This window comes from Typopeltis vanoorti, chromosome 6 (assembly GCF_054136105.1).
Source record: "Typopeltis vanoorti isolate ZY-2024b chromosome 6, IOZ_Tvanoo_1.0, whole genome shotgun sequence".
Taxonomy (NCBI): domain Eukaryota; kingdom Metazoa; phylum Arthropoda; class Arachnida; order Uropygi; family Thelyphonidae; genus Typopeltis; species Typopeltis vanoorti.
The window spans coordinates 12426603-12439558 of NC_143554.1; the positions used below are offsets into that span (position 1 = coordinate 12426603).

Genomic DNA, 12956 nt, shown 5'->3' on the forward strand with positions numbered 1-12956 from the left:
AAAACTCAGCCCACTTTAAAGCCAGTATAAAAAACCTCTCACTCCAACACACTGACATAATGGTCAGTTTTGATGTCTCCTCCCTATTCACTAATGTCCCACTCAAAGAAACCCTAGAGCTCATCCAAGCCAAGTTTCCTCTCGATATCTCAGCCCTATTTCAGTTCACAATGAACTCAGGCTATTTCGTTTGGCAAGAAAAGTTCTACAAACAGATAGAAGGGACAGCCATGGGTTCACCACTTTCCCCGCCAATTTCTTTATGGAGACCTTTGAAGAGAAAGCCTTAAACTCCGCCCCACAAAAACCCACTATTTGGCTTCGTTACATGGATGATGTGTTCTCTATTTGGCCACATGGCTCAGACTCACTCCACTCCTTCCTAACACACTTAAACAACCAACACCCCAGAGTCCAGTTCACCTTAGAAAAAGAGAAAAACAACACCCTCCCCTTCCTAGACACTTTAATCACCCGCCAGCTTGATGGATTTTTGGTTTTCTCTGTTTACAGAAAACCCACCCATACTGGCAGATACATTCACCAGCAATCCCCCCCCCCACCTCACAACAATATGGGGTTATAAAAACGCTATATAACAGGGCAAAATTAATCTGCTCAGATGACAAGGCCCTAACTACTGAACTAAACCACATCCACAACACTTTATTAGCCAATGCTATAACCCCCAAAAAATCCAAATCCAAAAAATACTAAAACCAGTAAACCACAACTCCCCCCCCCCTCCACAATAAAGATTACACCAAATCTATCACCATCCCCTACATCCAGGGCACCTCTGAGAAAATAACCAATATCCTCAGAAAATATGACCTTACTTCTTGTTACAGACTATATAAAAAGTTGGCATCCCTTATCTGCTCTACCAAAGACCAACCACTTCCCCTAGACCTACCTGGTGTATACCAGGTCCCTTGCAGCTGCAAATTGTCCTACTTTGGCCAAACAGGCAGAACAACAAATATCAGAATTTCAGAACACAAAGACTACATCCGGTTTCACCAGTACAGCCGTTCTGGGCTGGCAGACCATGCCTTAGATACCCACCATAAAATTCATTGGAAGAAAACAAAAATAATACACCACAGCAAGTTTAAATATGAAAGATTATTCAAGGAATCTTCATCAGCTCTAAAAAACGTTCCTAACCTCAACAAATTTGGGTGCATGAAACTACCCCAAATTTGGGAGACTTACATTACGAGAACTTCAGCCCAACTGCCAAGACAACCCGCAAGAGGGCACCATTAGGACTTTAGGAACATTATCCGTTTCTTGCTTTCTTCCTCATTTGCTTTTGTTAGTGCCTGCATGCACATACCATATCTTTATGTTCCTGAAGATGGCAACGTGACGTTGCTGAAATATAGAAGTTATTCATTAGTTACCTTTAATTAATATACTTTATATGCATTGTTAATTCCGTAAACTAATTACCAGTTATGTATGACCAACGTATAAACCTTGCTACTAGAAGTAGATTGCTAAAACACGATCTTCCTTTAGCAAACCCATGCTGTCCATTAAAGAGAATTCTGCTACTGTCAACCCAGTTCTGAATCCTTGTCCTCGCTAGCTTTTCCAATACAGATTCTTCAATCTCTTCCTTTGCAGAAAGTGGATGAGATTAGAGATTTGGGAGTGATGGTTGACAGTAAACTGAAGTTTTGAGGGCATATTGCTAGTGTTGCAATTGTATATCGTAGTGCTGCTATGATAAGAGTACTCTAACATGCAAGGATAAGGAAGTGGTTGTGCCACTGTATAAGGTACTGGTCACCTGGTTTTCGATGTGATGTGGAGACATTGGAGAGGGTCCACAGACAAGTGACAAGTCCACAGACAAAAATCCTGATATTGTCCACAGACAATATCAGGATTTTTGAATGCTGGCTATGGAGAGAGGTTGAGATGTGGATTGCAGAATTTGGTGCATAGGAGGAAGAGAGGTGATATGATAGAGATGTTTAAGTTAGTGAGAGGATTTTATCAGATTAATCCAGAGGGGGATTATAAAAAGAATAGAAGATGAGAGGGGAAGAACCAGAGGTCATTCCTGGAAGTTATGTAAAAGTATGGTGAAGAAGGGTGTGAAAAGTAGATTTTTTACATGTAGAATTGTCAATGAATGGAATGCATTACCAGAATGTGTTGTTAATGCAAGGAGTGTTGAGGACTAAGAGTCTATATGACAAATATGCTGTCCGTTGAATGAACCTCCCACGATGAGTCTGTCGACTCCATGGAGGGTGTAATAATACCCTCACCCAGAAATTTCAGACAAGTTGATTTAGCCTATAATTCGAAGCCTTCATCTTATCACCCTCTTTATGAAGCGGAACAATTTTGTCCCCTTTCTACTCGTTTGGAACTTGGGCCAATCCAAGACTCGTTAAAAAGGCAAGTTAAAGCTGTTAACTCCCAACCAAACCAACATGCCCTCAAGACATGTGGTGATATACCATCAAGTCCCACGGAACTGTTAACATAAAGTTTACTCAATTCCTCACATACCTTCTGCTCATGCACCATCAGTAGTTCCATCTCCACTTGTATTATATCTTTATATCTATATACTCATTTAGTTGTTTTACCTTTATCTATGCTTTCTTACTTAAATCTACTATGAATATAATTCTACCGGCTGCTCTATTGTTAAATATTTATCTTTCGTTATTTATTCTTTCTTCTCTTACTTTAATCTTATTTTTATATCTAGGATTGTTTCCTTTTCAGATACTGGCAAATTTATATTTTGCTGCACCAGCCCGTATCCTATAGCAGAAAAGATCCTTGCTCAGGGATACAATACTAGAGTCTGAAGATTACCTACACAATATCTTATTTTAACTGCCGTATAGATTCAGATTATTGCAGTCGTGACCTAAATCTATATTTTATATTCACTCTCTAAATCCTTCCTGCCAAAATAGGTTCTATTTTTATAAGTGACAATTTGGAATCGTAATCAGGCATGACTGAAGTTCAGGTAAATATGACATGTTTATTGAAATATCTGAAACACAATACAAAATTCATACACTCAATTATGCTCAATACTAAATAAACTCGAACTAAGAGATTAACACATTCGAACTAATTAAAACCTATAAGGCAAGCTAAACACAGTAATTTCTCATTGGGATATAAGTCAAATGATAATAAGTTAAGCTAAATTCCTTCTAGCAGTATTACTCATAAGAACAAACTATCGACCATTCTAATGTTACTGAGACACTAAATTCTACCTTTCATATCGCACCAAGTTAATCCTATCACATAAAGTTACAAAAGATCTCTCCTAAACAACACTTCTTATTCAGAAACGAGGTTAACTTTCTAAATAGTGACTGTCCACAGAGTTCCTCAATATAAAGTTCTTAATTTCACAATCGTAAACAATCTTCTTTCATCTAATGAACATTCACACAAAATTAGAGCAATGGCACCTTACCGACTTTTTTCTGCGTCATTCTGCACCACATGTTTATCTGGATATTTCTCATTTATTATGGCTGTCTATACGCCAACGTAGGGGGTTATGCTATTTTCATTCTTTCTGCTGGAAACAGACTCAAAATCTTTGAGTTTCAGAAACAACTTGATGGGGCTTTTCAGCGACGGCCTGATTCTGCTAGGACTGGAATTTTTTCCTTCAGCTTTGAATAGAATCCAGCTTCATTTCTTTATGAACGCTCGCTGCTCGACATCACAGACTTCACCCCCCCCCTTACGTGAAACTGCCGGCCAATTTCCGAACCAACCAACAGGAAAATGATATGACAAGAGATCAAGATAAAAGCCCTGTGTTCCAGGCTCAACCCCCTTTTATACTCCTATAGAGCACCTTTTTTTTTAGCCCCTTTTTGCACATGATCCTTACTAATTTCATCCTTTGGCTTATCCTTCGTTTCTATGATGCTGATATACTCTGATTCATGGAATACATGGTTACGTGATTTTCTGAATAAGCTATACCCGCCAGCGTTACACTGTACGCGTGTAGCTCTAGGCCTTCCAGGAATTAATACTTAACAGCTTTATGATGACTCACAATAGATTTTACATAGTTTAAGTAAGGCTTAAATTTAATTCACATTATCCCTCTTTTTTAAGACATACAAAAATAAAATCTCAAATTAATCACAATAGCTTAAAAATAAGGTGCTTAAATAATGAATACAAATTTTTACATAAAGTGAGGAAGTTTCACTTTTAATTACAACTGATGTGCAGGTATTTCTCTAGGTTTGCAATTTTTATATGTTAGACCCTAAATGAATGATTTCTTTCCAAGATTCCTTCATCTAGGACCTAACACACTGCTCAAGTTCTGTATTATGTTACAATCACAATAATGGAATAACTTTAATGAACTGCTCATTTAACACCTCTCCTATATCCTCCTCAGTGCTTATCATTCTCCCATTATCACTGACAATATCATTCTCTCATTATCATTCTTCCCTCTAATGGCCATATATAGAAAAAGCTCCCTAGGATTTATTTTAGCTACATTTGCTAACTGCTGCTCATACTGCACTTTTGCTACCCTTACCGTGCAAGTCACCTTCCTTGTTTGCTCTTTGTACTCACATGTAACTGATTATTTCCACTCATCTTGCACCACATCCACAATGCCTTTTTCTTCCAGAGTGCATGATTCACCTCTTTAGTCTTCCATTTTAGACCTACCTTATTTAATCTCCTGACCTTATTTAAACTCGACACTCAGGGTAGCCCCCGAGTTTCAAAACGTTTCGATAAACATGACATAAAAAGGCTTATCATTTTATATATATATAGGGTAGATTTTATTTCATTATTTTTTATTGTTTTGATGAAATACTTTACCTGGAATACTCTTTCCAGTTTCTCTGTGTCATATAAAGAACTTAAAAATTAGCCTTCAAGATGAAAAAGAAACAGTGCATTGGTGGATCCCTCTATCAATATTTGTAGTCCTGAAAAGGACTGTTTTGATGGCCTTGAAAACAAACATTTTTTATTTCATACTGTTCAGAATTTTAAATTCTTGAACAGCGTGGAACACCTTGAAGCAAGGGTAAACACACAAAGTAGTTTTACACTCAGGGCACCAGATTTTTGTTTCCTTCCTGATATTTTTTTTTATTACATACATAATATTTGCGTGCAGGTTTTTTTTTTATTAGCCGTTGGCGGTAGATTTTCGGGATAATGGTTGGAGTTAGCAGCCTTCAACCTCAGACGTCTGGCAGGATTTCCTGTTTTTCTGCTTGCTGAAGAAGGTGCATGTGCATGCAGCAATGCTTTCACAATTTCTATTCTGTATTCTAGATATGTTATGGTAGACAAACATTTTTTCTTGTACAGGAGGAAACTGTTCCAAATAACAAAATCCAAACACTTCAAAATTCAAATAACATGTCCAAACACTTTTTTGTAATATTTTTTATGCTGTTTCCTCATTCCAGAGTAGAATGATAGCTGCTGATCGCACCTGTCGACTCAACCCATAGTGTCGTTGTATGCACACACAGCAATGGGTTTTTCTTTCTTCAAACCATGCTTCTCCACGGATTCCGTTGATGGATTGTGCAGGGAAGATAGCAGAAAAACATCTTTTTTGGCTTTCCAACGTAGTGCAAAGACCTTCCCTCGCTGATAAGTTCGGATTTCCCCCCTTCGATAGCTTTCCTGAAGCCAGATCTGGAGGCATATCTCGCCTTTTTGCATTTACAGTACCATAACTATCTGTACGATGCTGTAAAAGCAAATCAGCGAGTTCAGGACACATATATAGTAATTATCCATTATAATGCAGTAACCTTTCCCCAGTAAAGGGTCTAGTAACTGCATTACTGCACGCATTGACAAGGGGAGATCCGAATATTTATCGTGCTCGATTACAGTTTGCTTTCTCGTATAAGGTTTGAAATCCCAAAGATATCCACTTTTCGATTCGCAAAGCATAAAAAATTTTACTCCATACTTCGCTTTCTTTTTGGGAATATACTGCTTACATTTCAGTCCACCTTTGAATGGCATAAGGCTTTCATCGATACTCAAGTCTCTCTCAGGAATGTAGAGTGATCTACATTTTTGACGGATTTTCATCAGAAAATCATAAATTTTGTTGAGGACTGGGCAAGAATGTGTTGCCTGATCGTATTCCTCATTATTCTGAAAATGCAAATACTTCATGATGAGACTGAATTGTTTTTCAGTCATAACATCACGAAATATTGGCGGGTTCAGAATCCAGTCTGTAGACCAATACATTTCGAGAGCGGGCTTTCGAAATGTATTTCGAAACTTCGGGTTTTCCACTTTCTTTATTCTGATATTGCAGTTGAAGGATGACAGTGATTTTAAATATTAATTTCACCTATATCCGAATATCACATAATTTCCTGATTTATAATAATCAGGAAATATGTATATTGTCTGATTTATAATTTGCTAATTTATAATAATCATCACATAGTTTCAGTATCGAAAAATTAAAGTTATGTGGAGCAATTACTACAGAAAAATAACGAATTAAATAAAAACTGTACCTATTTTTCAAACAGTTTTCGGGTGTGTGATAGTAATGCAACGGGGGGGGGGGTTAAACTATCAGAGGCGAAATAAAGTTCAATTCTATTGTAAAAATATGGAAATGAAATTTCACATTTGATATACATATTTTGAATGATAAAAATAAGCAAATGTATCGCTTACTTTAAAAATTGGAGAATAAAATATCTGAATTATGCAGAAAATATAAATTTAAATCATAACTGTTAATTTCATTTTGTAATGACCAATTATACAAGGAAACCAAGAAAGTGAAAGTACAGATTACTATACAACATGAAGAAAAAATTTAGTAATATGATTAAAGAATTTCATGTTATTCTCTATAAAGCAAAGTTGCTCGAGCGTGTCCTAAAGGAAATCTGTTAAGTATTATTCGATTTCGATGGTTTTGTACAAAAATAAAATTAATATAATCTGGAACGTCGGCAGCCGGTTTTCTTTTCTTAAAAGAATATTTCAAATAATTATCATGAATTAATTTCTTCGAGAACAAAGAAAAATCTTTTGTCTAGTAAGCGATTAGAAAAAAATTAGCGCAAAAAAATAAAAATTTAAATTGGTTCTCCAAGGTAAGGCAATATTTAAGTGAAGAAATTATGCAAGACCTTTATTTTGTCCAGAAATTAAAATTGTATTGTACAATAAAAAGAGAAAACAAAAATATAAATAATTTCTCTATTTTTAGTCTATCATATATAACTAAAATCCAGTTCACCAGCATGGAACAAGAAAGTCCGTTTCTTGTTATAGGCAACTGAGAGGCAGCTACGAATGGGAGATAATCCGATTAACCGTTCTCTTCAGCGTGAGGGTTTATCACACCTTCTAATGGACATGACAGTCAAATTGCACTTCTTATCCAGGTTCTTTAAACAGGTGGGCTGAATCATATCCAGATTTAGTTGGACGTCTATAGACGTCCTAGCCGGTAGGGAGGTTAAGCACCCCTAACTATGAATTTCATCTATTTAATTTCATATAAAAAAGCAAGAATAATAAAAACTATGAAACATTAACTACATTCTCAACAGTGAATCTAAATCATGATAGTGAATTAAGAGCAGTGAAACAACAATGCTACTAATTAACCACATGACAGTAGTAAATGGGCAATTCTGACCACAACCTAGTGCTCATCTTCTGCCCCATGCAACAACGTTTACACAGTCACACCTGCATAAGAGTAGTTTGGCATTATAACAGTGCCAAATGGGACAGCTTCCAATCCAAACATATGCACAGAACATATCACCAAAGTAATCCTCACTGGCATGAAAACATATATTCCCCACACTTCTCTGAACTGCCATCCCCTATCCAAACCCTGGTTCTGCAAAAGATGTGCCAAGGCTGTACAAATGAAAAATCAGGCATACCACAACTGGCTCAAATTAAGAACTCAATCCTCCTTCATTGCCTACACTGAAGCCCAAAACAGATGCAAAGAAATTATCAATGATTCCAAAACAGAATTTGAACAGGCAAAAAGCAGGAAACTTGTAGCCTGTCCTGGCGGCAGCCATGCCTTTTGGTCTCTTGCCAAAGCAATTGGTCAACCTTTTCCATACACTACTCCTACCCCTATCATAACCAGATGGCTCAACTACATCACCACCCACAGAAAAAGCCAATCTCCTGGCTTCACACTTTGCTGCCAATGCACACATAACTGACAATGGCAAATGCCCTCCAGTCATTCCAACTGCCCAACATATAATGCCCCCTGTATCCTTTTGCCAGAAAGAGATCATAAACCTGTTGTCAAAATTACACAAAAACAAAAGCTCCTGGCCCTGATGGGATTCCTCCAATTGTCCTGAAGGTCTGTGCAGTAGAACTGACTTCTATCCTATGCCATCTGTACACACTCTCTTACTCCACTGGTATATATATATATCCCAAAGCCTGCAAATTGGCATATATTCAACTCATTCCCAAAAAGGGTGACAAATCGCTGCCACCTAACTACCGTCCTATCTCACTCACCTCAATCCTATCTAAAGTGATGGAGGAAACCATCAATTCTCAACTCCTAATCCACCTTGAAGGTACCCAGCTATTAAGCGACCACCAGTATGGATTCCGTCACTGTCGATCAACAGATGACCTGCTCTCATATATCACACATCTCTGGACATATGCCATGGAAAAATTGGCACATCCCAAGTAGTTGCACTTGATATCTTTAAAGCCTTTGACTGGGTCTGGCACAAAGGCTTACTAAGCAAACTTCCTTCATTTGGACTGTCTCAGGACTTCTGCAGATGGATTGCCAGCTTTCTGTCTGGATACACTATGTGTGATGGTAGATGGCTCCATATCCTCCCACCATCCAACTAATGCTGGGGTCCCACAAGGTTCAGTTCTCTCACCAACCCTCTTCCTTCTGTACATCAATGACCTACTTCAGTTGACCTATAATCCAATACACAGTTTTGCAGATGACAGCACATTGCACTCCTCCCTTTCATCTGATAAACCTTACCCTACACAACTCACCACTTCAACCCACAGAACATCAACCACAACTTCTCTTAATTCGGAACTCCAAGACATCCTCCGATAGGGCTCAGATAACCTCGTCAACTTCAACGCTAGTAAAACCCAGTTCTGTCTTATTTCCCACAAAAAAGAACCATTTTCCCCTAGTATTATTTTTGATAATACTCAAATTCCCAGACAAGATGAAATCTCTCTTCTCGGAATTACCATGACATCATGCTTCTCCTGGCATAAACACATCACAACAATTGCATTGCATGCTCAGCTTCCAAAAAACTAGGCTCTCTCTTTCGCTCAAGACGTTACTTCACTTAAAACTTAACCTTATACAAATCACAAATCCACCCAGCTATCGAATACTGTTCTCACATTTGGAGTAGGGCTCCTAAAAGCTCCCTCAAAATGCTTGACTCAATACAGAGGAGAGCAATTAGTCTGATAAATGATCCATCTCTTACCAACTCACTCCCCCACTTTCACACAGATGCTTAGTCTCTGCAATTTGTATATTCTATAAATATTTTCATGAAAATGCTCATCTGAAACAGTATCAATAATTCCCCCACTCTGTACTAAACCCATTGGAACACGTACAGCCACTGCCCAACATCCCTTCACAGTACACCTCGAAACCCACAGAACAAGTTTCTTTTCTTCCTCCTTCATCCCCGTTACTGCTGAACTGTGGAACAGTCTTCCCCTTAATGTATTTTCCAAGGAATATACAGGCCTTTAAATCGAATGTCAGCAAGTTTCGCCTTTCCCATCCCACTACCCATATACAGTACTAAAGGTTGACCAGCCAACCTCTCGTATATGGACCCAACATAAAAAAAATAAATAAATAGTATATAAAACAGCGTTTTCAAACCACTTTAAGCTGCTTATTACATTTAATGAATATGTATGTTTACATAAATGGGCATGTTACATCATAATATCTTTACACTTTGCTTCTGCTTTTTGACTACATTTCATGAGGTGCGTATTATAACTGCAGTGAAATGAAGAACTTACGAATCTGAGTTTTTGGTTACAAATAATGCACTTGATCAGAGATCACAGAAATCAATTGAGTCTTGAAACAAATTAGGATAAAGAGATGGTACCAGGAAAAAAAAGCACATGTAAGAGGAACTAATTTTAAACAGTAAGGTCACTTAAAATCAGCAATTAATGATTATTAAAGCAAGTGAAGTAGAAAAGACAAAGCAAAATGCTTCAAATGATTGAAAAGTAATATCATGGGCTATTAAAGAGCTGTTGATGTGCAATATATATATAATCTTTTGTAGTAGTCATCCCTACCTTCCAGTAGCGCAGCCTGTTTTCTCAAAAGCGTTCTGATGTATCTGGCAAGCAATGCTGCCTAAAACACGACTTCCCTAGCTGGAGAAAATGCTAACTAGACAGGTGGTAGATGTCTGTCATTGCCTGGTGAAATACCACCACCACCCTGCTTACTGGAGGCCTGAAGCAGTTTGCAACCATGTTTGGTAGCTAGAAGAAGGATTTCAGTTGCTGCCCCATCTTTCTTCTCATATGCAGTGCAAGTGACCTCCTTCAGTAACATGCCAATCACAGGAAAATGGTTCTGCAAGCTGGTCACTGGTCAGTGCATGAGATTAAACCTGTTGCTAGCATAAGCTACCCACCTATCTAGAATGTGACTGAACTGGGAAGTAATAACTGGAGGAAGACTCAGTCAGTATAGTGGTTTATACATGCACACAAGGTCTGATAAACACCTAGAATAAAAATGTTTTTTTTTTTTAAAAAATATCTATTCTTTTAAGATTTATAAGAAGACAAAATTAATTAATTTTTGTTCTAGGTGTTTAAAAGAACTTCCCAGACCCCCCACCATGTGTATATGTGTGTGACCCTCTCCCCGACACATGAATGGTTACAGGACCAGTAACCCTACAGTACCAAGTGTGGAAATGATGTTATTTGGCATCAGTGACAAATAGCATCAAGTAAAAAACATGCCAGTCAACAATAATGTGAGACAATACTAAGATATAACATAGCAATTTACATGAACATTGCAAATAGTTGCCTATCAAAATTAGAAATGCTGCACAGAATAGTCATTTCTATAGTGCTTTGGAGGCCCAATACACATGAAACACTGACTTATTCTTTAATGGCAGCACATTAAATTTAAGCATATCAAACTCGAAATGCTATGTAATCATATTAAACCATTACTTCAATTATACACCCAGCCACAAGCTGCTACATTACAAAGCACTACAGTAATACATATGATGCACCAGTGAGAGTATCTCATACCTACTCTGCTCAACAATCTTCCACACAACTTAAAATGCCTAAATAGTAATCAAACACTAAAATAAGGTCTATGGAAGTCGTACCCAACACAATTAGTACATCATATCCATAAAATGAAAGGCTAAACATAGTCACCTAGGAAATTAAATGACAAACACATATCATAAACAATAATTCTGCTATCTTCACAAAAGTTTAATCTAGCTTCAAAGATGACAAGGATTATAAAGCAACATTATAAATCCTTATTTATTCATACAACAATGAGTTTCATCCTTCCTGCACATCTTCACTTTGTGTGTGACATTTTTTTTGTCTTAGTCCATATCTATCATTATTCTTCATTAACAAAATTTTTATTGCCACCTAATTATATCACCATTACTACTCCAGTTGCCAGTAGTATGTATATTTATCTAAATAACGAATGTACTTCATACACTGTGTTTGTACTAAACAGAAAATATATGTTAATTGTATAAATGCATGTAAATACTCTGTATATTTGTAAACACTGCCACATTTTTTAAAAATGTCGACTGCAACATGTAATTATATTAATCTTGTGTAGCTGTGAGCTATTATTTTAAATGATTGTGATTACTAACAACAATAATACATGAATTATTCTCTTCAGTCCTAATTCATAATTTGCACATTACACAAATTACAGTGATATTAATTAGAATCTGTACTGAACCACATCTAAGAAACTGTAGTATTATAGCCTGAATTTTACAGTATAGGCATCTATATTTGAGAGATAATAAAGTGTTATTTTTAATTAACATTTTTAAAACTATGAATTTGCTCAGTGGAAGTGATGCTTGCGTCCTATGCGCTAGGCCACTGAAGACAGAATTATAGTTGAAGTCTAGTTGCCAAGTGGAGGAACTTTTTTCTAAGCCCTTCTTCAACCGGTTCCTGAGTTAGTCGATCTCAGGCACAGACAAGCAGGTCCCCCCCCCAGAAACTCAAGTGTTTCATTCTGTAAACTCGGGAAAATTGATCGTAGAACCCACATTGTTTCAGACAATAACACATCATGATAGGGTTAGGAACCAAGAGATGGCAGCAGTCATTTGTCAGTCTTCATCAGTTGCCACTTACAATTAGAGTCATGGGCCAGCTATCTCTGATTGGCTACCAGTGAAGATTGAACCGCCCACACAGTCTCTAAAAAGCTAGATAGGGTTAAAGGTCATCACCTACTCCCCATAGGGGAATAAAAGGCATTAGCTTATTATTATTTATTATGCTCATGAATATTTTACTATAGCATATGATAAAAACAAACCTTTTGGCTTTGTTTACTTTCTTCCAGTTCCAATTTAATTTCAAGAAGAGAATATTCACTGATCTCCTTTATTTCTTTCTGAAGCTCCAGATAGCAGTTTTGTCTGTAAATATAATAACCATAAATTGTTATTTACTTGTGATTTATTTTTAATCAAAATAACTTAGCAATGTCAAGAATTGAGAGGCTACTAAAGGAAACAAATGATTATTAGTAATAGCAGCAACATTATACTAGTTCTTCAAAGGTCCTTCCTGGATGAGTCGCTCCA

At 37.0% G+C, this 12956-nt stretch overlaps 1 protein-coding gene across 1 annotated transcript in view; it reads right to left on the reverse strand.

The window, feature by feature from the left end:
- Nucleotides 1-12956, reverse strand: part of cmet (CENP-meta) — a 370306-nt gene that overhangs the window by 92883 nt on the left and 264467 nt on the right. Inside the window, exon 16 of the mRNA XM_090393925.1 lies at nt 12686-12788. Coding sequence (XP_090250051.1) covers nt 12686-12788 — 103 coding nt within the window. The remainder of the gene's footprint in view (nt 1-12685; nt 12789-12956) is intronic.